The sequence below is a fragment of the Scyliorhinus torazame genome, chromosome 16 (genome assembly GCF_047496885.1).
Source record: "Scyliorhinus torazame isolate Kashiwa2021f chromosome 16, sScyTor2.1, whole genome shotgun sequence".
Taxonomy (NCBI): domain Eukaryota; kingdom Metazoa; phylum Chordata; class Chondrichthyes; order Carcharhiniformes; family Scyliorhinidae; genus Scyliorhinus; species Scyliorhinus torazame.
In genome coordinates, this window is record NC_092722.1 from 5051002 (window position 1) to 5075586 (window position 24585).

The window sequence follows — 24585 nt, forward strand, 5'->3', positions numbered from 1 at the left end:
GGCACTATTTGGTAATAAAGCAACTTTAGAAGTGACAGGAACCAGATGTAACACCCCTCTAGGATTAAAGCACTTTTGAACATTACAAGGGAAAAAATGTAATCAGAATTCGATGAGCTAAAGTCATGGTCAACATGAATACATAGTCATGTTAGAAGTAATTAAGATTAAAGGTACATTGAACAATCAAGAGCAAAACAAAGATACTTTACGATAATGTCATATAAACTTAATAACTGCTGGAAGGGAAATATAAACCCTAAATCAGTAACCGCCAGCAGAGTCAGCTCTCATAGGTGTCCTCGGTCATGGGAAGGATAGAACACAGAAACTGAGCAGAACAGCGAATCCATCAGGAGAAAACCAAAAGATAAAGAAGAGAGATTGTCAAGGTAGACCTGAAGGTCGTTTCAACCAACCAGGAGAATCCAGAAGCAAGATCTTTTTACTTTTCTGTAAAGACAGTGATTTTATCTTTTAAAAGAAAAAAATAAAAATAAAATAACTTAAAGTTTTAACCTGAAACAGTGGCTATTACAAAGTCTACTTTACTTACTTAGCAACGCGGGACCCAGGGTCGATGCTACTAAGTGGTAAGTAGATAAAATCCTCTATGAAGATATGGGTTATACCGGGGGATAACTTGAAAATATAGATTGACCTGAATTGATTGAATGAATTGACCTGATTGACCCACCTACGTCTGCATCGGAGTCAGGGAGTGAGAATCCCTCTTCACCATTTAGAATGTCTTATTGACCCTTTTAGGTATAGGGGAAATTCTAAGAATAGTGGTGAATTTTTTACTTCATGCCTCACGGCGCCGAGGTCGCAGGTTCGATCCCGGCTCTGGGTCACTGTCCGTGTGGAGTTTGCGCATTCTCCCCGTGTTTACGAGAGTTTCGCAGGGTAGGTGGATTGGCCACGCTAAATTGCCCTTGATTGAAAAAATGAATTGGGTACTCTAAATTTATTTTAAAAAATAATTGGATGTAGGGTTGCCAACTCTAGCTTGGCATATTCCAGGAGAGGTCATCACGTGAGCTCCCACCTGGACCTGCCCCTCCCCCTGGAGTGGTCGCCCGGCATGTCAATCATGGCGGAGCCACGCCCATCCTCCATGCGTCATCAGCGCCCGGCTGCTCTGGCGAACACGCTACAGCCCACAATGCCCAGCGGCGGGACACTTCTTGACGCTCTTTGTTCAGTCTGGACCGAGCGCCTTGTGACGGGGGAGTCTACTTGTGGCTGGCTCAGAGGCGAGCCTGGTGGAAGGTTTGCCGTCAAAACAGGTGCACGTCAGGGCGGGAGGATGGCTTAGATTCCGCAATCAAGGCTTTGTTTGTCAAAGGTGAGGAGTGTGTCGTGCTGTGAGGGCGCTCGGCGAGTGGTGAAGAGAAGTGGCAGGCGAGGAGTGCGGACCGGGGAGGGACAAGGGGGGATGCGGACCGGCGAGGGACAAGGGGGGATGCAGACCGGCGAGGGACAAGGTGGGGATGCGGACCGGCGAGGGACAAGGTGGGGATGCGGACCGGCGAGGGACAAGGTGGGGATGCGGACCGGGGAGGGACAAGGGGGGGTGCGGACCGGGGAGGGACAAGGGGGAGGGGGGGTGCGGACCGGGGAGGGACAAGGGGGAGGGGGGGTGCGGACCGGGGAGGGACAAGGGGGAGGGGGGGTGCGGACCGGGGAGGGACAAGGGGGAGGGGGGGTGCGGACCGGGGAGGGACAAGGGGGAGGGGGGGTGCGGACCGGGGAGGGACAAGGGGGAGGGGGGGTGCGGACCGGGGAGGGACAAGGGGGAGGGGGGGTGCGGACCGGGGAGGGACAAGGGGGAGGGGGGGTGCGGACCGGGGAGGGACAAGGGGGAGGGGGGGTGCGGACCGGGGAGGGACAAGGGGGAGGGGGGGTGCGGACCGGGGAGGGACAAGGGGGAGGGGGGGTGCGGACCGGGGAGGGACAAGGGGGAGGGGGGGTGCGGACCGGGGAGGGACAAGGGGGAGGGGGGGTGCGGACCGGGGAGGGACAAGGGGGAGGGGGGGTGCGGACCGGGGAGGGACAAGGGGGAGGGGGGGTGCGGACCGGGGAGGGACAAGGGGGAGGGGGGGTGCGGACCGGGGAGGGACAAGGGGGAGGGGGGGTGCGGACCGGGGAGGGACAAGGGGGAGGGCGGGTGCGGACCGGGGAGGGACAAGGGGGAGGGCGGGTGCGGACCGGGGAGGGACAAGGGGGAGGGCGGGTGCGGACCGGGGAGGGACAGGGGAGGGACAAGGGGAGTGGCAATGGTTGAAAAGCAGGCTGTGACAAGTTGGAGAAATTGTTGTTTGATTTCCCTGGGTGGTTTTGATGTTGGAAATGCTCTCGGTATTTCTTTGCAAGCGGCTGCGAGCTGCAGCATGCACCCTGCACGGAGAGGACTGATCAGTAACCTCTGTACCAAAGTGGGCATGTTGGATTGGAAAACTTGTCCTTGTGTGTCGGGAAGGTTAAACCCGAGCCCTGATTTGGATTGGATTTGTTTATTGTCACATGTACCAAGGTACAGTGAAAAGTAGTTTTTTTGCGAGCAGCTCAACAGATCATTTAGTACGTGAAAAGAAAAGGAAATAAAAGAAACTACAGAATAGGACAACACAAGGTACACAATGTAACTACATAACACCGGCATCAGGTGAAGCATACAGGAGTGTAGTGTTAATGAGGTCAGTCCATAAGAGGGTCATTTAGGAGTTTGGTAACAGCGGGGAAGGAGCGATTTTTGAATCTGTCCGTGTGTGTTCTCAGACTTTTGTATCTCCTGCCCGATGGAAGAAGTTTGAAGAGTGTAGGGAGAGGTCTTTGATTATGCTGCCTGCTTTCCCAAGGCAGCGGAAGGTGTAGACAGAATCAGTGGATGGGAGGCAGGTTTGTGAGATGGACTTGGCTGTGTTCATGACTCTGAAAGGGGTGTGAGAAAGTCGATTTGTGTGTTCCCTGCAGTGCCAAAAATAACTTGTGTCTCACCCCACATAATTCCTTTTGGTGGTTTACTCGCAATTAATTGCATTTTTAAAAAAAAGTTATTTTTCACATCACAGAAAATATTGTCCACAGTTGTGTCTATGTCTATGTAGCAAGCTCTCAGGCCAACACTTCATAAAAACATCAGCTTTTTCATCTGTTCTCACCTGTCATGTTTGTTTTTGTTTTATGTATTTAGAGTACCCAATTCTTTTTCCATTGCAATTTAGCGTGGCCAATCCACCTAGCCTGTGCAAAATATAATCTTTATTGTCACATTAACACTGCAACAAAGTTACTTGAAAATCCCCTAGTCACCACATTGCGGCGTGTTTGGGTACAAGGAGGGAGAATTTGAATATCCAAATTACCTAACTGCACGACTTTCGGGACTTGTGGGACTTTTGGGTTGTGGGGATGAGACCCATGCAAACACGAGGAGAACGTGCATACTCCAAACAGATAGTGACCTGGGGTCGGGATCGAACCTGGGACCTCAGTGGGGTGAGGCAGCAATGCTCAACTACTGTGCCACCGTGCTGCCCCGTTCTCACCTTTTATCAGTTCATGTGACGAGAAACTAGTTTGTTTCACTGAACATTGATCTCTTGATGTAAGTTATGCAAAAATAATCCCAATTCCAGATTCTGAGTGCTGATTAAAAGCCGTTCATATATTTACAATTAATCAACACTTTATTTTGATAAGTAACTCCCTAGACAAATCCATGCATTAGTCACTTTTGGGGGGAGGTGGTGGCATAGTGGTATTGGCACTGGACGAGTAAACCAGAGACCCAGAGAAATGCTCTGGGGACACAGGTTCAAATACTGCCTCTGTCAAAATTTGAATTCAATAAAAACCTGGAATTAAAGGTCTAATGATGACCATGAAACCATTGTCAATTGTTGTAAAAACCCACCTGCTTCACTAATGCCTTTGAGGGAAGGAAATCTGCTGTCTTTATCTGGTCTGGTCTACATGTGAATTCCAGATCTACAGCAGTGTTGTTGATTCTTAACTGCCCCCTCAAGGGCAATTAGGGATGGGCAATGCATGCTGGGTCATAAACTAATTTAAAAAAACCCTCACATCTTTACTTTGCACTGATCTGGGAGTATACGTGTTCAGTTACATTATCTGTTCTGCAGCTACCATAATTTGCAGGCTGGTGAAAAATACCAGGTGGAATACTATTCTTTTCCTTGAAAATTGTTGTCTGGCATTGTACACATGAAAGAAATAACTTGCATTTATATAGCACCTTTCATGACCACAGGGATGTCCCAGAATGCTTTACAGCCAGTGAAAATTTTTGCAATTGGATTTGTTTTATTGTCATGAGGTACGATGAAACGTATTGTTCATTCCATACATGAAAAAAAACCATAAATAAATAAAATACAGCCACTGTTATAAATGTAGGAGCTAATTTGGGCACCAGGTATCACAAATAGCATTTAAATAAATAATCGGATACGTTTTTAGCCACTGTTTGATGGATAATTACTGGCCAGTATGTCTGGAAAACTCCTTGCCTATTGAGTATGTGTCAGATCTTACTCATGAGGGCAGAGACAGCCTTGTTTAGTGTCTTGTACTTTAGGCAACATCCACTAATAGTGCAGCCAAGACTAAATCATGTGCTTAATTGTCTTGAGTGAAAATTTAACTCACTATCCTACTGAGACAATGCAACACCTGCAAACATGCCATGTCTGAGCCACTTTGAAAGTCTGCCTTTTGCTTGTTAATGGTGGGATATTTACTATCAATCAAAAAATCTTGGCAACCTTTTTTATATGCCAAGGAGTAATCTGGCTTGATTATTGAGCACAGTACGAAGTCTTACAACACCAGGTTAGAGTCCTGCGGGTTTGTTTCGATGTCACTAGCTTTCGGTACGAAGTCTTACAACACCAGGTTAAAGTCCAACAGGTTTGTTTCGATGTCACTAGCTTTCGGAGCGCTGCTCCTTCCTCAGGTGAATGAAGAGGTCTGTTCCAGAAACACATATATAGACAAATTCAAAGATGCCAGACAATGTTTGGAATGCAAGCATTAGCAGGTGATTAAATCTTTACAGATCCAGAGATGGGGTAACCCCAGGTTAAAGAGGTGTGAATTGTCTCAAGCCAGGACAGTTGGTAGGATTTCGCAGGCCAGATGGTGGGGGATGAATGTAATGTGACATGAATCCCAGGTCCCGGTTGAGGCCGCACTCATGTGTGCGGAACTTGGCTATAAGTTTCTGCTCGGCGAAACTTTACAGAAGATTAAAATACACCTACTGTTTGTTTTACGATGCCACAAAAATATGTTGTGACAGAGTGAAAACCTCTATTTTTATGAAACATATACATATATCATCGTTGCTTTAATAAAATACATTTAAAAAAAAATTTTTTTTAAATATATTTTATTCAGATTTTTTGGCCAAACAATACAAAGGTTTTCCTTTTTACAACAGTAAAACAGTATAAATAACAGTGGCCTTTTTTAACAAATAAATAAATAATATATAAACTAAATGGCAACTGCCCTATCAAAAATAAAAACTCTCCAAAATAAAATCAAACAGTCCAATATACATAGCCTAGTACAAATATTTATACACAAACACCCCTGTGGACCCACCCGGGCTCCCCCCTGGGTTGCTGCTGTCACCTTCCCATTTCTTTTATCGTTCTGCGAGGTAGTCAATGAACGGTTGCCACCGCCTGGTGAACCCTTGAGCCGAACCCCATAGTGCAAATTTTATCCGTTCTAGTTTTATAAACCCTGCCATGTCATTTATCCAGGTCTCCACGCCCGGGGGTTTGGCTTCCTTCCACATAAGCAATATCCTTCGCCGGGCTACTAGGGACGCAAAGGCCAAGACATCAGCCTCTTTCGCCTCCTGCACTCCCGGCTCTTCTGCAACCCCGAATATAGCCAACCCCCAGCTTGGCTCGACCCGGACCCCCACCACCTTCGAAAGCACCTTTGCCACCCCCACCCAGAACCCCTGTAGTGCCGGACATGACCAAAACATGTGTGTGTGGTTTGCTGGGCTTCTCGAGCATCTCCCACACCTATCCTCTACCCCGAAAAATTTACTGAGCCGTGCTCCGGTCATATGCGCCCTGTGTAAAACCTTGAATTGTATCAGACTTAGCCTGGCGCACGAGGACGACGAGTTTACCCTACGTAGGGCATCAGCCCACAGCCCCTCCTCAATCTCTTCCCCCAGCTCTTCTTCCCATTTCCCCTTCAACTCATCCACCATGATCTCCCCCTCGTCCCTCATTTCCCTGTATATGTCCGACACCCTACCATCCCCCACCCATGTCCCCGAGATCACTCTATCCTGGACCTCCTGCGTCGGGAGCTGCGGGAATTCCCTCACCTGTTGCCTCGCGAAAGCCCTCCGTTGCATGTACCGAAGTGCATTCCCTTGAGGCAACCCATATTTTTCCGTCAGCGCTCCCAGACTCGCAAACGTCCCGTCTACGAACAGATCTCTCAGTTGCACAACCCCAGCTCTTTGCCATGCTCCAAATCCCCCATCCATTCTCCCCGGGACAAACCTATGGTTATTTCTTATCGGGGACCGCACCGAGGCTCACGTCCTTCCCCTATGTCGTCTCCACTGCCCCCAAATTTTTAATGTTGCCACCACCACTGGACTTGTGGTGTATTTCTTCGGGGAGAACGGCAACGGCGCCGTCACCATTGCTTGTAGGCTGGTTCCCTTGCAGGACGCCATCTCCAATCTCTTCCTCGCCGCTCCCTCCCCTTCTCCCATCCACTTACACACCATTGAGATATTGGCGGCCCAGTAGTATTCACTTAGGCTCGGTAGTGCCAGCCCCCCCCTATCCCTGCTACGCTGCAAGAACCCCCTCCTCACTCTCGGGGTCTTCCTGGCCCACACAAAACTCATGACACTTTTCTCAATTCTCTTGAAAAAAGCCTTTGTGACCATCACTGGAAGGCACTGAAACACAAAGAGGAATCTCGGGAGGACTACCATTTTAACCGCCTGCACCCTACCCACCAGTGAAAGGGGCACCATGTCCCATTTCTTAAAATCCTCCTCCATCTGTTCCACCAATCTTGTTAGATTAAGCCGGTGTAAGGTTCCCCAACTCCTGGCTATCTGAATCCCTAAGTACCGGAAATCTCTTGTCACCTTCCTCAGCGGTAAGTCATCTATTCCCCTGCTCTGCTCCCCCGGATTCACCACAAACAGCTCACTCTTACCCATATTCAACTTGTACCCCGAAAATGCCCCAAACTCACTCAGTGTCTGCATTATCTCAGGCATCCCCTCCACTGGGTCCGCAACATACAGCAATAAATCATCTGCATACAGGGATACCCGGTGTTCTTCTCCTCCCCTGAGCACTCCCCTCCACTTCCTGGAGCCCCTCAGTGCTATGGCCAGGGGCTCAATCGCCAATGCAAACAGTAATGGAGACAGGGGACACCCCTGCCTCGTCCCTCTATGAAGACGGAAGTAATCAGACCTCTGTCCGTTCGTGACCACGCTCGCCACCGGGGCCCTATACAGCAGCTGTACCCATCCGATATACCCTTCTCCAAAACCAAATCTCCTCAGCACCTCCCACAGATAATCCCACTCCACTCTGTCGAATGCTTTCTCGGCAACCATCGCCACCGCTATCTCTGCCTCCCCCTCTGGTGGGGGCATCATCATTACCCCTAGCAACCTCCGTATGTTCGTGTTCAGCTGTCTCCCCTTAACAAACCCAGTTTGATCCTCGTGGACCACCCCGGGGACACAGTCCTCTAGCCTCATCGCCATCACCTTGGCCAAGAGCTTAGCATCTACATTTAAACGGGAAATGGGCCTGTAGGACCCACACTGCAGCGGGTCTTTTTCCTTCTTCAAAAGGAGCTGCCCCCTTTCCCTAGCCTCATTAAAGGTTCTCGTCAGAAGCGGGGCCAGTAAGTCCATATACTTCCTCTAAAATTCCACCGGGAATCCGTCCGGTCCCGGGGCCTTCCCCGCCTGCATGCTCCCAATCCCTTTTACCACCTCCTCCATCTCAATCTGTGCTCCCAGTCCCACCCTCTCCTGCTCCTCCACCTTAGGGAATTCCAGCTGATCCAAGAAACACATCATTCCCTCCTTCCCTTCCGGGGGCTGAGCCTTATATAACCTCTCATAAAATGCCTTGAACCCCGTTCACTCTCTCCGCTCCCCGTTCCATCTCTCCCTCCTCATCTCTCACCCCACCTATCTCCCTCGCTGCTCCCCTCTTCCTCAATTGGTGGGCCAGTAGCAGACTCGCATTCTCTCCATACTCCTATTGTACACCCTGTGCCCTCCTCCACTGTGCCTCCGCCTTACCCGTGGTCAGCAGGTCAAACTCCACATGTAGCCTTTGTCTTTCCCTGTACAGTCCCTCCTCCGGTGCCTCTGCATATTGCCTGTCCACCCTCAAAAGTTCTTTCAGCAATCGCTCCCTTTCTTTACCCTCTTGTTTCCCTTTATGTGCCCTTATGGATATCAGTTCCCCTCTAACCACCGCCTTCAACGCCTCCCAGACCACTCCCACCTGAACCTCTCCATTGTCATTAAGCTCCAAGTACCTTTTGATGCACCCCCTCACCCTTAAACATACCCCCTCATCCGCCAATAAGCCCATATCCATTCTCCAGAGTGGGTGCTGTTCTTTTTCCTCTCCTACCTCCAGGTCTACCCAATGTGGAGCGTGGTCTGAAACAGCTATGGCCGTATATTCCGTCCCTGTCACCTTCGGAATCAGTGCCCTTCCCAAGACAAAAAAGTCTATCCGTGAATATACTTTGTGGACATGGGAGAAAAATGAGAACTCCTTACTCCTAGGCCTACTAAATCTCCAGGGGTCTACCTCTCCCATCTGCTCCATGAAGTCCTTGAGCACCCTGGCCGCTGCCGGCCTCCTCCCGGTCCTGGACCTCGATCGGTCCAGCCCTGGATCAAGCACCGTATTGCAATCTCCCCCCATTACCAACTTTCCCGCCTCCAGGTCTGGGATACGTCCCAACATACGCCTCATAAAATTTGCATCATCCCAGTTCGGGGCATATATGTTCACCAGAACCACCGCCTCCCCTTGCAATCTGCCACTCACCATCACATATCTACCCCCACTATCCGCCACTATGGTCTTTGCCTTAAACAGTACCCGTTTCCCCACCAAGAGAGCCAACCCCCTGTTCTTTGCATCCAAACCCGAATGAAACACCTGCCCCACCTATCCTTTACGTAGTCTGACCTGGTCTATCAGTTTCAGATGCGTCTCCTGCAACATAACCACATCTGCCTTTAATTTCTTTAGGTGTGCGAGTACCCGTGCCCTTTTAATCGGCCCGTTCAGCCCTCTCTCGTTCCACGTGATCAACCGGGTTGGGGGGCTCTTTACCCCCCCCCCCCGCTTGTCGACTAGCCATCCCCTTTTTTAACCCAGCTCCTCACCCGGTTCCCACGTACCCGTGTATCCTCCCGACGGCGCCCTCCCGCCTCGACCACCCCATCCCATAACAGCTCCCCCTTCCCCTTAGCAGCAGCAACCCAGTTAGCCCCCCCCTCCGCTAGATCCCTTCCTAGCGTAATTGCGACCCCCATGTTGCTCCCAGAAGTCAGCGAACTCTGGCTGACCTCGGCTTCCCCCTTGTCCTCGGCCCCCACTGTGCGAGGCCCCCTCCTTCCTGCGTCCCTGTTCCCGCCGTAATTACCATAGCGCGGGAACAAAGCCCGCGTTTCCCACTCGGCCCCGCCCCTAATGACCGGTGCCCACAGTTCCTCATACTCTCCTCCCCCCCCCCCCCCCCCCCCCCCATATCATGGGGAAGAGAGAAAAGTTACAGGATCGCAAGATTAACAAACTGAAAAATCATTCTCTCTCTCTCTCTCTCCCCCCCCCCCCCCCCCTTTTCCTCGCCCCACATGATCACCCCACCACTTTGTCCCAAAAGTTCTTTCTCTCGCCAGACTATTCCAGCTTCTCGTCCACAATGAATGTCAACGCCTCTTCTGCCGTCTCAAAGTAGTGGTGCTTCCCTTGGTGTGTGTGACCCACAATCTCGCCGGTTGTAACATTCCAAACTGGATCTTTTTGTGAAGCACCGCCTTAGCCCGATTAAAACTTGCCCTCCTTCTTGCCACCTCAGCACTCCAATCCTGGTATACGCGGATCACCGCGTTCTCCCACCTGCAGCTCCGAGTTTTCTTCGCCCATCTTAGGACCATCTCTCTGTCATTATAGCGGTGAAACCTCACCACTGGCTTGAGGTATTTCTCCTGCCCTTGGTCTTCGCGCCATAACTCGATAAGCTCCCTCCACCTCCAAACGGCCCGTCGGGGCCTCCGATCTCATTAGCGAGTGAAGCATCGTGCTCACATATGTCCCGACGTCCGCCCCTTCTGCGCCTTCGGGAAGACCCAGGATTCTTAAATTCTTCCTCCTTGAGCTATTCTCCAGCGCTTCCAACCTCTCCACACACCTTTTGTGCTGCGCCTCGTGCGTCACTGTCTTCACCACCAGGCCCTGTATTTCATCTTCGTTTTCAGCAGCCTTTGCCTTCACGACCCGAAGCTCCTGCTCTTGAGTCTTCTGCTCCTCCTTTAGCCCTTCAATCGCCTGTAATATCGGGGCCAACAACTCCTTCAATTTCTTTTTCAGCTCTTCCACACAGCGCCGCAGGAACTCTTGTTGGTCTGGGCCCCATAACAAACGGCCACCTTCCGACGCCATCTTGCTTTGAGCTTACCTTCCTTGCCGCTGCTCCAGAGGATCCTCCGCAATCCGGCTGCTATCCTCTCCTTTATCCATGCGTGTCCGGGGGGATTCCCTTCTAGTTTACCGCACAGTGTTTTTGGCCGTTTAAATTGCCGTTGGGGCTCCTTTTAAGAGCCCAAACGTCCGTTCCACCGGGAGCTGCCGAAACGTGCGACTTAGCTGGTCATCGCCGCACCCGGAAGTCTAATAAAAGAAAATTAAACTGGACAATGACCGTTTAAAATGATTGAAGCTATGTCTGGCTGTGACCTTCAAACTAGAAGTATTGAATAAATTTGCATCTCATTATTTCTGAAAAGACACTAATGATCCTGTAGTCTGCAGAGGCAAACTTCAAGGGGAATTATACAAAAACCACATCCTCAGTTCATAAATTAGGCCTGGCCATTGGAATCTACTAAGGGCTCTGCACCCTTCCTTTATACTGTAAATATTTCTCTATCCCTCTTTTATTGTATGAATGCATAGGGGGTTGCATAGCGACACCGTGTCCTGCATCTTTAGTCTGTGCAAATAAACCAACCCTCTGAGTTTACCCATTTCCAAGTTTGCTTTGGCCCCGGTCACTGTCCGTGTGGTGTTTGCACATTCTCTCCATGTCTGCGTGTGTCTCACCCCCACAACCCAAAGATGTGCAGGGTAGGTGGATTGGCCATGCTAAATTGCCCCTTAATTGGAGAAAAAGAATTGGGTACTCTAAATTTATAAAGAAAAAAAAAAGGTCTCCACTAGCTCATCAAACGAGCATATGATTTTGTGTCGTTCTCCTGCCTTTTCTCTGTAACCCTGCACATTCTATTCAAAGAATCATCTAATGTCCCCTTCATTGAACCTGCCTCCACCATACTGCCAAGCAGTGCATTCCGGACCCAAACCACTCGCTTTGTGAAAAAGTATTTTCTCCTGTTGCATTGGCTTCTTTTGCAAATCGCTTTAAATCTGTGCTCCCTCATTCACGATCCTTTAACGAGTGGGAACGGTTTCCCCATCCCCTCTGTCCAGCCCCCTCATGGTTTTGGACACCTACTAAATCTCCTCTTTACCTTCTCTCTCTGAGGAGCAGTCCCAACCCCTCTGCATAACTGAAGGTTTGCATCCCTGGAAACAATCTTTTAAACTCTTCTACACTCTCTCCAATGTATTCACATTCTTCCTACGGTATGAGGCCCAGACTGTACACAATGCACCACCCTAGGTCTAACTGGTGTCTGATGATAGTTCAGCATAACCTCCTTGCTCATGAACTTTATGCCACTAATAATCAAGCCTAGGATATGGAATGCTTTATTGACTGCTCTGTCCACTTGTCCTGCCATAAGATGTGGAAGCAGGCCACTCGGCCCATCAAGTCTGCCATGCCTTCTGATGGGATCACGCTCGATCTGATGTAAGCCTCCACTCCACTGTCCCACCTTATCCCCAAAACTGGTTCCATAGTAACACACACAAAATAGAAGCAGCAGTAGGCCATTCGGCCCTTTGAGCCTGCTCCACCATTCATTATGATCATGGCTAATTATCAAATGCAGAATCCTGATCCTGGTTCTCTTCTTCTCCCCCCCCCCCCCCCCCCCCATTTCACATTAGACCCAAGAGTTATATCTACCCTCTGGTCCTAGACTCTCCCAAACATCATCTCTGCATCTACTCTGCCAAGCCCCCTGAGAATCGGACATGTCTCAATAAGGGCGCCTCTCATTCTTTTAAACTCCAGTGAATATGGGCTCAACTTACTCAACCTCTCATAAGAAAATCGCTTCATACCCGGGATCAATGTAGTGAACCTTCTCTGGACTGCCTCCATTGCCAATGTATCTTTCCATAGGTAAAGGGACCAAACCTGTTCAGGGGTGGGTTAACCAGTGCCTTGTATAGTTTTAGCAATATTTCCCTGTGTTTTGTACTCTATTCCCTTTGCAATAAAGCCCAAAATGCCACTTGCCTCCCAGGTACCTGCTAAACTTACATGCTAGTCTTTGTGATTTATGCACAAGGAGCACCCATATTCCACTGTGCTGTAGTTTCCTGCAGTCTTTCTCTTTAAATAATATTCAGCTACTTTATTCTTCCTACCAAAGTGCATAACTTCACTTGTTCTTTGTCCTCCCTCCTCAAACGTTTCAGTGGAGAAAAGGGTGGCTACAATTCTCAGCCCACGATTTTCAACTTCACTGAAGGATACTTGAGTTTCTTGATCCGAAGCATGACAAGAAAATTATTAGAACTATCCAATTATGTAGTTTTATCTTTAAAGCCTGTTTGGATTTAAATGTTTGTTAGGATTTTAGCAGAGGCAATTTTCATCAAGGCATTTGTATATACCAAATATTTTTTGGGGTTAACTTTTAAAATAGCTTTTTCTTTGCTTTCAGCTGCTGAATGGATGGTGCAACATTAACAAGGTGGAAATTACCAATGCTATAGGAACTGGATGGTGACCAAATTACACATTTGACATTAACAGAGCCGTATACATAAACCTTTCGTGGCTTTATGTTTTTGGTTGAGTGACCATTTTGTCATACTGGAACATTTCAAACATTTGTTTTTCAGTATCTGGCCAAGCCATAGATAACCAGCTATAGCATGTCCCTAACTGAGAATTCCCATCCTCTGACGGACAAGAAAAAGCCTCCTGATGAGAAGTCGTCAAAAGAAAATAATTTTCCAGGACCTTGCTCCCTTTTGAATAGGAATGAAAAGTTTGTAATCACAAGAAGTGACAGTTGCACAGATGAAAATGTATTAAAAATCACCATCACTGAGACTACAGTCATTGAATCAAACTCTGGAGTTTGGAGTGTCAAGGCCATGATGTATCTCAGCCTCTGGTATTTTTTCAGTTTCTGTACACTGTTCCTCAACAAGTACATCCTCACTTTGTTGGAAGGAGAGCCAGGAGTGCTGGGTAAAATCAATCTTTAATGTTAATATGTTACTGTTTTTGCACTGACAGTTCTGGCTGAACTTTGGCTAGTTCTGTATTCTAACTTTACTCACATATTTAGAATCTTTGAATGAAGCAACTTGTTTTTAAAGCTGTGTACATGCTGGTGCAACTACTCTCCATCCATGTCCGAGACACTATATAGTCACTCCTTTTCAGGAAAATGCAATCATATACCAAGCTAAAGGCAAAATAAGTGAGTTACTTTTTCTTTGAATGCTGATCTGTTATAACGTCAAAGGTTTTTTTTATGGAAGGAATAGTTGGGTAGCACGGTGGTTAGCACTTTTTAAAAAACAATATTTTATTAAGATATTTGAAATTTTTTATAACAGTAACAAAAACAATGACATCAACATGGTAAATTAAACATTCCCCCCAGCCCAATCTTCACGCACCTCAACCATACAACAACAATCCGCCCGTTTTAATTTTCCCCGAGAAAGTCAACGAACGGCTGCCACCTCCGGGAGAACCCTAACATTGACCCTCTTAAGGCAAACTTTATTTTCTCAAGACTGAGAACCCCAGCCACGTCACTAACCCAGGTCTCCACACTTGGGGGGCTTTGATTCCCTCCACATTAATAACATCCGTCTCCGGGCTACCAGGGAGGCAAAGGTCAGGACGTCGGCCTCTTTCGCCTCCTGAACTCCCGGATCTTTCGCTACCTCCGGACTTGGCACCACCCGTGTTTTTAGCACCGTGGACATTGCCTTCGCAAAACCCTGCCAAAACCCTCGAAGCTTCGGGCATGAATCGCCTCCTAGCTCGTCCTCCCACTTGCCCTTAAGCTCCTCCACCAGAGTTTCCTCCACCGGAGTTTCCTCCGCCTTTGAAAGCTTCTGGTAAATATCCGATACCTTCCCCTCTCTCACCCAGGTACTGGAGACTACTCTATCCTGTATCCCCCGTGGCGGCAGCAGTGGAAAGGCCGGCACCTGTTTTACCCCCCCCCCCCCGTTTTACTTGCCCACACAAAACCCAAAATAATCTTATTCACCTGCTTGAAAAAGACTTTAGGGATGAAGATGGGGAGGCACTGAAAGACGAACAGAAATCTGGGGAGGACCGTCATTTTCATGGTCTGTACCCATCCCGCTAGTGATAGCGGGAGCATGTCCCATCTCCTAAAGTCCCCTTCCATTTGTTCTACCAACTGGGATAGGTTTAACTTGTGTAGCACCTCCCATTTCTGGGCCACCTGGATTCCCAGATACCAAAAGCCCTTCCCCACCATTCTAAGCGGCAGCTCTCCCAATCTCTTCTCCTGCCCTCTTGCCTGGATCGTGAACATCTCGCTTTTCCCCATGTTCAATTTATACCCTGAAAAATTGCCAAATTCCCCCAAGATTCTCATAACTTCCCCTCCCATCCCCTCCAGCGGGTCCGAAATGTACAAGAGCAGGTTATCTGTGTAGAGCGAAACCCGGTGGTCCATCCCCCCCCGAACCAGCCCTTTCCAGTTCATAGAGGCTTTTAACACCATGGGCCAATGGATCTATGGCCAGAGCAAACTGTAACGGGGCGAGGGGGCACCCTTGCCTCGTCCCTCGGTGCAGTTCAAAATACCCCGACCTCAGCCGGTTCATACGCACACTCGCTACTGGTGCCTGATGGAGAAACTGCACCCAGTCAATAAAGCCCTCACCAAGCCCAAACCTTCCCAGCGCTTTCCACTCCACCCGATCAAAAGCCTTCTCCGCATCCATCGCTACCTCTGCCTCCTCTCCTTCTGAGGGCATCATAATAACATTTAGAAGCCTTCAAACATTGACCTTGAGTTGCCTGCCCTGAACAAATCCCATCTGGTCTTCCCCTATCACCCCTGGGACACAGTCCTCTATCCTTGTGGCCAGTACCTTAGCCAACAGTTCGGCATCCACATTTACTGGAGAAATCGATCTGTATGACCCGCATTGCTCCGGATCCTTCGCCCGTTTCAAGATCAATCAAATCGAGGCCTGCGACATTGTTGGGGGAGGACTCCCTTCTCTCTTGCTTCGTTAAATGTCCTCACCAGCAGTGGGCTCAATATCTCTGAAAACTTCTTATAGAATTCCAACCGATAGCCATCCGGCCCCGGGGCCTTGCCCGACTGCATGCCCTCCAGCCCCTTGATTATTTCCTCAATCTCAATTGGGGCTCCAAGCTCCTCCACCAGGTACTCCTCCACCCTCGGGAACCTCAACTGATCCTAAAATTGACTCATCCCCTCCACCCCAGCCGGGGGTTCCGACTCATATAATTTACTATACAAGTCCTTAAACACCTCGTTCACCTCCGCTGGGTCCAGGACAGTATTACCGTCTCTACTCTTTACTTTCCCTATCTCCCTGGCCGCCTCTCTTTTTCTGAGCTGGTGCGCCAGCAATCTGCTTGCTTTTTCCCCATACTCATTGATCGCCCCTCTTGCCTTCCTCAACTGTTCCACTGCTTTCCCTGTGATCAACAGCCCAAACTCCACCTTAACCTCTGCCGCTCCCTCAGTAACCCGGCATCTGGGGCCTCCGAGTATCTCCTGTCCACCTGAGTATCTCCTGCACTAATCTATCCCCATCAGCCCGTTCTGCCTTTTCTCTGTGGGCCCGTGTCGAGATTAATTCCCCTCTGACTACTGCCTTCAAAGCTTCCCAGACCGTGGCTGCAGAGACCTCCCCTGTATCATTTCTTTCCAGGTAGTTCTGGATGGACTTGTTAACTCAACCACAGACCGCCTTGTCTGCTAGCAACCCCACATCCAGTCTCCACAGCGGGCATTGCCCTCTTTCCACACTAACCCGCAGACCCACCCAGTGCGGGGGCATGATCCGACACTGCAATTGCCGAGTACTCAGTATCCACCACCTTCGGTATTAGCGCCCTGCTCAGAACAAAAAAAGTCGATGCGAGAGTACACCTTGTGGACATGTGGAAAAAAAAGGGAAACTCCTTCGTCCTCCGCCGTGCAAACGTCCATGGGTCTACTCCCTCCATCTGTTTCATAAAACCCTTCAATTCCTTCTCGTCTGGTCTGTAACCTTTAGGTGGGTCATTGTAGCAATGTCTTGTAGCATTGCCATGTCCTCCTTCAGTTCCCTTAAATACGCGAACACGCGAGCCCTCTTGACCGGCCCATTCAGTCCTCTCACGTTCCATGTGATCAGCCTGGACGGGGGGCTTCCAACCTCGAGCTCGCGCCACCCGCTTCCTTCCCTCTCTCCCTAGCAACAACACTAAAAACCCAATCCCCCAAGTCAAGCTCCAGCTTAACACCTGTGCACCCCCCACTGCGCTGCCGAGAGTCAGCTGACCTATGCTGACTCGATAGCTCCCGCCACTGGCACCGAGCAGTCTGTCTCCCTATTGTACTCTCCTCTCTTCCCCCCCCCCCCCCCCCCATGAATAAACACTTTAAAAGCATCACGTTCCCAAGTAAACATGCAACAGAAAAAAAACCAGTGAAGCAACAATCACTTTAGAAAAAATAGTCACCCAAAAATCCGAACTAAATTCAAAGCCCATCCCCCCCCCCCCTCTAACAGGGTCCCTGCAAGACAGATCAACCTTTAACCATCCACACAGCCCATTATTTCACATAGAGCTACTTAAATTTTTATGATCCAGCATCACAAATCGCTGCCACAGTACTTCTCCAAGGCTTAAGTGCCTTTTAATTTGCCTCCAGCTTCATTTCTTTAATAAAGGTCCATACTAAAAAAAAAAAAATAAAGGTCCATACTTCGTCGGGTGTTTCAAAGTAGAAGTCCCGTTCCTCATGTGTGACTCACAGGCGGTCTGGGTACAGCATCCCGAACTTCACCCCCTTCTTAAAGAGGGTCGTTTTTGCCCGATTGAACCCAGCTCGCCTCTTGGCCAAATTCGCTCCCAGGTCCTGATAAATGCGCATCTCACAGTTCTCCCACTTGCTGCTCCGTTCTTTTTTGGCCCACCGCAAAACATGTTCCTTGTCCATGAACCGGTGAAAACGTACCTCCATGGCCCTCGGTGGTTCGTTCGCTCTGGGCTTCCTCGCGAGGGCTCTTGTGCGCTCTGTCCAATTCCGGGGGCCGAGGGAACGCCCCAGCCCCCATCAACTTCTCCAACATGCCCGCCACATAGACCCTCGCATCCGATCCCTCATTGCCTTCAGGGAGGCCAACAATTCTGAGATTCTGCCTCCTGGACCTATTCTCCAGGTCCTCCGGCTTCTCCTGCATTCTTTTCTGGTGGTCGTTCATCATCCCCAACTTGCTTTCCAGCACGGTTATATACACCTTGTGCTCGGACAACTTTTGTTCAACCTCCTGGATCGCTCTCCCGTGGGTTTCCTGATTCTGAACCACTTGATCAATCGAAGCCTTAATCGGGTCCAGCGTGTCCTCCTTCAGCTCAGCGAAGCAATCCTCGAAAAACTTCACCAGCTGCTCCGTCGACCATTGTGCCGTCTCCCCGGGGCCCTTGCCCTCCGCCATGCTGTCCCGTGTTACCAGCTCTGCTTGCTTCTCCCTTATAGGACTTTGTCGTCTCACACGGCCACGTCTGGTCCAATTCTCCATACACCGGGGGGGGGTGGGGGGGGGGGGGGGGGGGGGGATTTCTCCTTAGTATCTCACTCTTCACTGCTTTATTCCATAAAATCCTAAAAAAAACGGGGAAAAGGTCCAAAAGTCCGTTACAGGCGGGAGCCATCAAATGTGCGACCTACCCCTCCATGGCCGCCACCAGAAGTCTCTGATTAGCACTGTTGCTCCACAGCACCAGGCACCTGGGTTTGATCCCCGGCTTGGATCACTGTCTGTGCGGAGTCTGCATGTTCTCCCCGTGTCTGTGTGTCCGCCGGGTGCTCTGGTTTCCTCCCACAAGGTCCTGAAAGATGTACTGATAGGTGAATAGGACATTCTGAATTCTCCCCCGGTGTACCCGAACAAACGCCGGAATGTGGCGACTAGGGGCTTGTCACAGTAACTTCATTGCAGTGTTAATGTAAGCCTACTTGTGACAATAATAAAGATTATTACCGTTGTGTATTTTTTTCAGTGTAATCTTAAAAAGTACAAATATATAAATAACAACTACAGGTACAGAAATACAAATAAAATGCTGGAAATACTCAGCAGGTCATGTAGTATCTGGAGAGAGTAAAACAACTAACATTTCTGATCAAATCGACCTGTTTCTCTCCAGAAATGCTGTCAGGCCTCAAAATGTATTACTGCTAAAAAGGCTGTCGAGGAACTTTTTTAACCACATAGGAATGCTATTTTAAAAGTTTGTTTTAGCAGCACTATGGTGTTAGATACACTGGAGTGTTTTGTTTATATTAGGAATGTCTTTTTCCAATCTAAAAACTCCTGTTTTTCCCGCCCGTCCTGGGGAACTGCCTAAAAAAGAGGGAGAAGACTTCAAAAACACCTTTAATTTTTTTTTAAAATCCCTTCACGGGATGTGGGTTTCACTGGCTAGCTCAGCAGTTATAATATAATATAATAATCTTTATTGTCACAAGTAGGCTTACATTCACACTGCAATGAAGTTGCTGTGAAAATCCCCTAGTCGCCACATTCCGGCCCCTGTTCGGGTACACAAAGGGATAATTCAGAATGTCAAAATGACCTAACAAGCACGTTTTTCGTGACTTGTGGGAGGAAACTGGAGGAAACCCACGCAGACACGGGGAGAACGTGCAGACACTGCACAGACAGTGACCCAAGCCAGGAATTGAACCTGGGACCCTGGCACTGTGAAGCAACAGTGCTAATCACTGTTACCGTGTTGCCCATGTTATTGCCCTTGAAGGTGATGGTGAACCACTGCCTTGAATCAATGCAGTCCCTGCTGTCAAAGTTGCATAACAAGATTATAATTATTGAAGTAGGAACGATTATGGTGGTAATAGAAGGTAATAACTCAAAAGCAGAATTCACAAAAGAAGAAAATGCTAATCTCTAACAATTGCTTAGTGGGTAAATTCACCATTTTACAGATTTGCAACTGAGTTCAGTTTTAATTTCTGGTCTTCTCTGAGAGAACAGCAAGGCAGTGTTATGCATGTTGTGTTTGACCTCAAACCTGAGACTGCATTAGGAACAATAAGCCTGGTCTTTTGCTTTAGACTCCTGCTGGGAAAGTGGTGTCTATACAAGAATGTGGATACCAGAAGAGGACATGATTGAGCTCAGCTGTATTATTCCTTGTGATACAAGTTTCCCAGCATGTTTTGTTTATGGCCAACAGGCACAGAATTTATGCTTTGACCACTATTGATTTAATATTGAATTCTTGATTAGTAAAAATTGACATGATGTTTTTATTCATTCTTAATCATCTTTTGTTACTCTGTCTGATTTTTGCAGGTGCTGTTCAGATACTTACAACCACTGTGATTGGTGCTTTCAAAATGTACGTTCCATGTTGTTTGTATCAGCATAAAACCCGTGCTGAATATCCACCAAACTTCCTCATGGTTATGTTCTTTGTAGGATTAATGAGGTGAGTTGGAGAAGAATAAGCAAATTGATCAAACAACCCATCTTTTATAAAAAAAAAATTTTTAAAATTATTATGTATTATTTTGCTCTTTAGATTTCTGCTCGTTGTTCTTAGATACACAGGGTAGACAGGTTCTGTATAATTAGTTATCAACTAAAATTCAAACTTCTGTTTGTGGAACAGGTCCTTAGTCTCTGGAGGTCAACTGTTATTTAACTGACTTTAATAGTTCGGATGTCAAATATTCTATCTAAAGTCAGACTTTAAAGAAAATTCAACCATGAATTTCATTATCTGAATTCACAAGCTGGTAAAATGATCTTAGACTTTGATTGCTCCTTTTATAACCCAGGGCTGGTGTTTACCGTCGACCTCCAAACAATCTATTTACCCAACCTTTCAAGCGCCATCTGCCCTGCATGTGGCAGAGTCTGCAGATTGTTTATTGGACTTACTGGCCATCTCGGGACCCATTGAACTGCTTTGGAAACAAGCCACTAAAAAGAGGACCTTTTACTTTAAAAAATGTTTTTACGGGATTTGAGCTTAATAATATAATCTTTAGTGTCACAGGTAGGCTTACGTTAACACCGCAATGAAGTTACTATGAAAAGCCCATAGTCGCCACATTCCGGCGTCTGTTCGGGTACACTGAGGGAGAATTCAATGTCCAAATTACCTAACAGCATGTCTTTCGGGACTTGTGGGAGGAAACCGGAGCACCCGGAGAAAACCCACGCAGACTCCGCACAGACAGTGACCTAAGCCGTGAATCAAACCTGGGACCCTGGAGCTGTGAAGCAACAGTGCTACCCACAGTGCTACTGTGCATCACTGGCTAGACCAGTAGTTGTTGCCCACCGCTAATTGCTCTTCAGATGGTGGTGGTTAGCTGTCTTCTTGAGCCGCTGCAGTCCATGGTGTAGGTACACCCACAGTGCTGTTAAAAGTTGCATACGTTTCTTGTTATAAAAAAGATGAGTTATAGAAGGTAATAATTCAAAAGTCGAATTCACTAAAAAAGAAAAGGCTAATCCAGGCCACTGTGTTTGTCATTAATATTGCCATTGCAGCAAATTCCATGGTTTGTTAACACTTTCACTCAACTGTTGGAGTAATAGTCAGTTTCTGAGCTGACAGCTTGAACAAAGGGCAAAGTTAATTATTGACATGAGGCATCAAATTGAACACATTGGGAATTCTTTCACGTTATTAAATTTAACATCAAACTGCGATGACAGTGATGCGTCCCAAGTTAAATGCAATAACTCTTGAGAGCTTTACCTCTATAACCATCCTGGAGTAGACCCCCAACAGTTGCTAGGACAGAGCTCCCAATTTGTAAGACTGCGAGGAAAGGATACCTTGCTCCAGGAGAGATTCCATGCACAAATGGGGATATGGTATATTAAAACAAACTTGATTATTAACACAGGATTAAAATAACTTTTAACATCATACAAGAAAATAGCTTACAATTATCTGCTAAACAATGCTTAATGATACAGTGAAACAATGCTCAATGATACAGTGAAACAATAAGTCCTAATTGCTATCTATCTCCACTCAAGCAAAACCCATCTCTGGTCAAAATCCAATTTTAAATAATTAGTAAACCCAGGAATACTTGTTTAATAGAGATGTCTTGGATACCATGCTTTGAGAAAGAGATAATCTTCAGGAGCCTGCTTGCAGATTCTTGTCTGTCTCAGACTACAGTTTAACCTGCCAGCCTTTGGAAAAAGTGCTCCTGCCCTGTTTGCTAGCAAATCTTTAACTTGCTGTTTTCCCAGAAACTACTGGCCTGTTCACAGACAGATCAAAAACTCAACTAATCTGGTTTAGGAGAAACTGCTAGTTTGTCCACAGTCAAATCTTTAACTGAACTGAAACTCAACACCTGACTGCTTCAGCCCCTAACTCCTCCTGTTAACTACATCATCTTATAAAAGCTAAACACAGTCTCTAATTATCTACTCCTTGGGGAATTTTCTTTATATTAAAATTCCATTAGCTGAATTTTTAGGATGCTTTAATTGCACTCTGTAATCAAAAACCTTACTGCCTTTCAAACCAGGATTAATAAAAACATGATTGTAGCAGTCATACTAACTCAGGCATTTAAGCCTTACGATGGGCCGAATGGCCTCCTTCTGCACTGTAAATTCTGAAATACATATAATGTATCTGAAATTCCTATATCACCCCTCACAAATGCACATTGTCTCATGATTAATACTGACAATAGCTATGCTCCTGCTTTCTGCTTGTTTTTACATTTTGCTAAAAGGATTCACTGATGTAGGGCGGCATGGTGGCGCAGTCATTAGCACTGCTGCCTCATGGCGCTGAGGACGCCGGTTTGATCCCGGCCCCAGGTCACTATCCGTGTGGACTTTGCATATTCTCCCCATGTTTACGGGGGTCTCACCCCCACAGCCCAAAGATGAGCAGTGTAGGTGGATTGGCTATGCTAAATTGCCCCTTAATTGCGGGGGAGAAAAATTGGGTACTTTTAGGATTCACTAATGTGGTTTTTTTTTTCTGCAGGTTTACGACTGTAGTATTGGGACTGATAAGCCTAAAAAATGTAGCTGTTTCATTTTCAGAAACTGTAAAAAGTTCAGCACCAATATTCACTGTAATTATGTCCCGGCTTATTCTGGGAGAATATACAGGTAAGAAATCTTGCTTCAATAGAAAATATAACATTATTGGCAAAGCATTTGCCCCTGTTGGAAAATAGATTTCCCTAGTTACAGACTCGTGTCGTACCTTTCTGGAACCTAGAGTGATAGAGGTGCACAGCACAGAAGAGGCCCTTTGGCCCATTGTTTCTGCACCAGTCAAAAACAAGCACCCCAAATATTCTAATCCCATTTTCCGGCACTTGGCCCATAGCCTTGTAGGCCTTGGCATCGCAAGTGCACATCTAAATACTTAAATGTTTTGAGGGTCTCTGCCTCCACCACCTTTTTAGGCAGTGCGTTTCACACTATCCTCTGGGTGAAAAAGTTTTTCCTCACATCCCCACTTGCCTCCTGTCCTTTATCTACTCCCTGGTTATTGACCCCTCTACCAAGGGGAAAATTTCTTCCTGTCTGCTCTATCTATGCCCCTCAATTTTATATACCTCAATCATGTCTCCCGTCAGTCTTCTCTGCTCAAAAGAAAACAACCCCAACATTCTCTCTTCATAACTAACCCTCTCCAGCCCAGGCAACATCCTGGTAAATCTCCTCTGCACCCTTTCCAGTGCTATCACATCCCTCCTATGATGTGGATTCCAGAATGGCCCACAATACTCTAGCTGTGGCCTAACTGAAATTGTAAACAATTCCAGCCTAACCTCCCTGCTCTTAAACTCTATGTACAAGTGTACCGTCTGCCTTTTTAACCACTTTATCGCCCTAATTTGTAAACTATGCCCCCTAGTTTTAGAATCTCCAACTGGTGGAAATATCTTTATCTACCCTGTCTTTCCCTGTTAATGCTTTGAATACCCCTTAAGATCACCCCTTGACTGTCTAAATTCTAGTGAAAACAGGTCTAATTTGAGAATTCCCCCCTCATAACTCAGCCCCTGTAATCCAGGTAACATTAAACCTACGTTGCACTCCTTCCAAGGAAAAAATATCTTTCCTAAGATGTGGTGTCCAGAATTGCTCACGGTACTTCAAGTGGGGTCTAATAATAATAATCTTTATTGTCATAAGTAGGCTTACATTAACACTGCAATGAAGTTACTGTGAAAATCCTCTAGTCGCTACACTCCGGTGCCTGTTCAAGTACACGGGGAGAAATCAGAATGTCCAAATTACCTAACAGGCTTGTGGGAGGAAGCCAGAGCACCCGGAGAAAATCCATGCAGACACGGGGAGAACATGCAGACTCTGCACAGACAGTGACCTAAGCCGGGAATCGAACCTGGGACCCTGGCGCTGTGATAACCAAGGGTTTTTAAGCTGCAGCATATAGTGCCTTGTGTCTTTACATTCCAATCTTCTGGATATAAAGTCAGCATTCCGTTAGCCTTTTTGATTATTTTCTCACTTCCTTTTTAAGGACCTGTGCACCTGAACCCCCAAGTCTCTTTGGGCATCCACTGTGTAGCGCACAATGACTTACGAGAGAGACGAGAAGTGATGAAGTCGATTCAGGCTTTATTAAGCGAGACTTGTCCCCAGCAGTTCAGCAACAGAATGAAGCGGCGGGGAGAAGCTCGGGTTCTTATACTCTGCCTTCAGGGCGGAGCCAGGAGTCAGCAGCCAACCAGGACCCGGGATCTGTCAGCCAATAGCATCACGGCTTCACAGTCCCACATGACCCCCTAATACATATCACCACACACTATACCTGACCTCTTTCCATTTA

At 47.5% G+C, this 24585-nt stretch overlaps 1 protein-coding gene across 1 annotated transcript in view; it reads left to right on the forward strand.

Annotated features, from left to right (window-relative positions):
* The first annotated feature begins 1176 nt into the window (after positions 1–1176).
* Positions 1177–24585, forward strand: part of LOC140392542 (solute carrier family 35 member E2B) — a 52045-nt gene continuing 28636 nt past the window's right edge. Inside the window, exons 1-4 of the mRNA XM_072477821.1 lie at positions 1177–1351; positions 13166–13701; positions 20076–20211; positions 22762–22889. Coding sequence (XP_072333922.1) covers positions 13380–13701; positions 20076–20211; positions 22762–22889 — 586 coding nt within the window. The 5' untranslated portion in view covers positions 1177–1351; positions 13166–13379. The remainder of the gene's footprint in view (positions 1352–13165; positions 13702–20075; positions 20212–22761; positions 22890–24585) is intronic.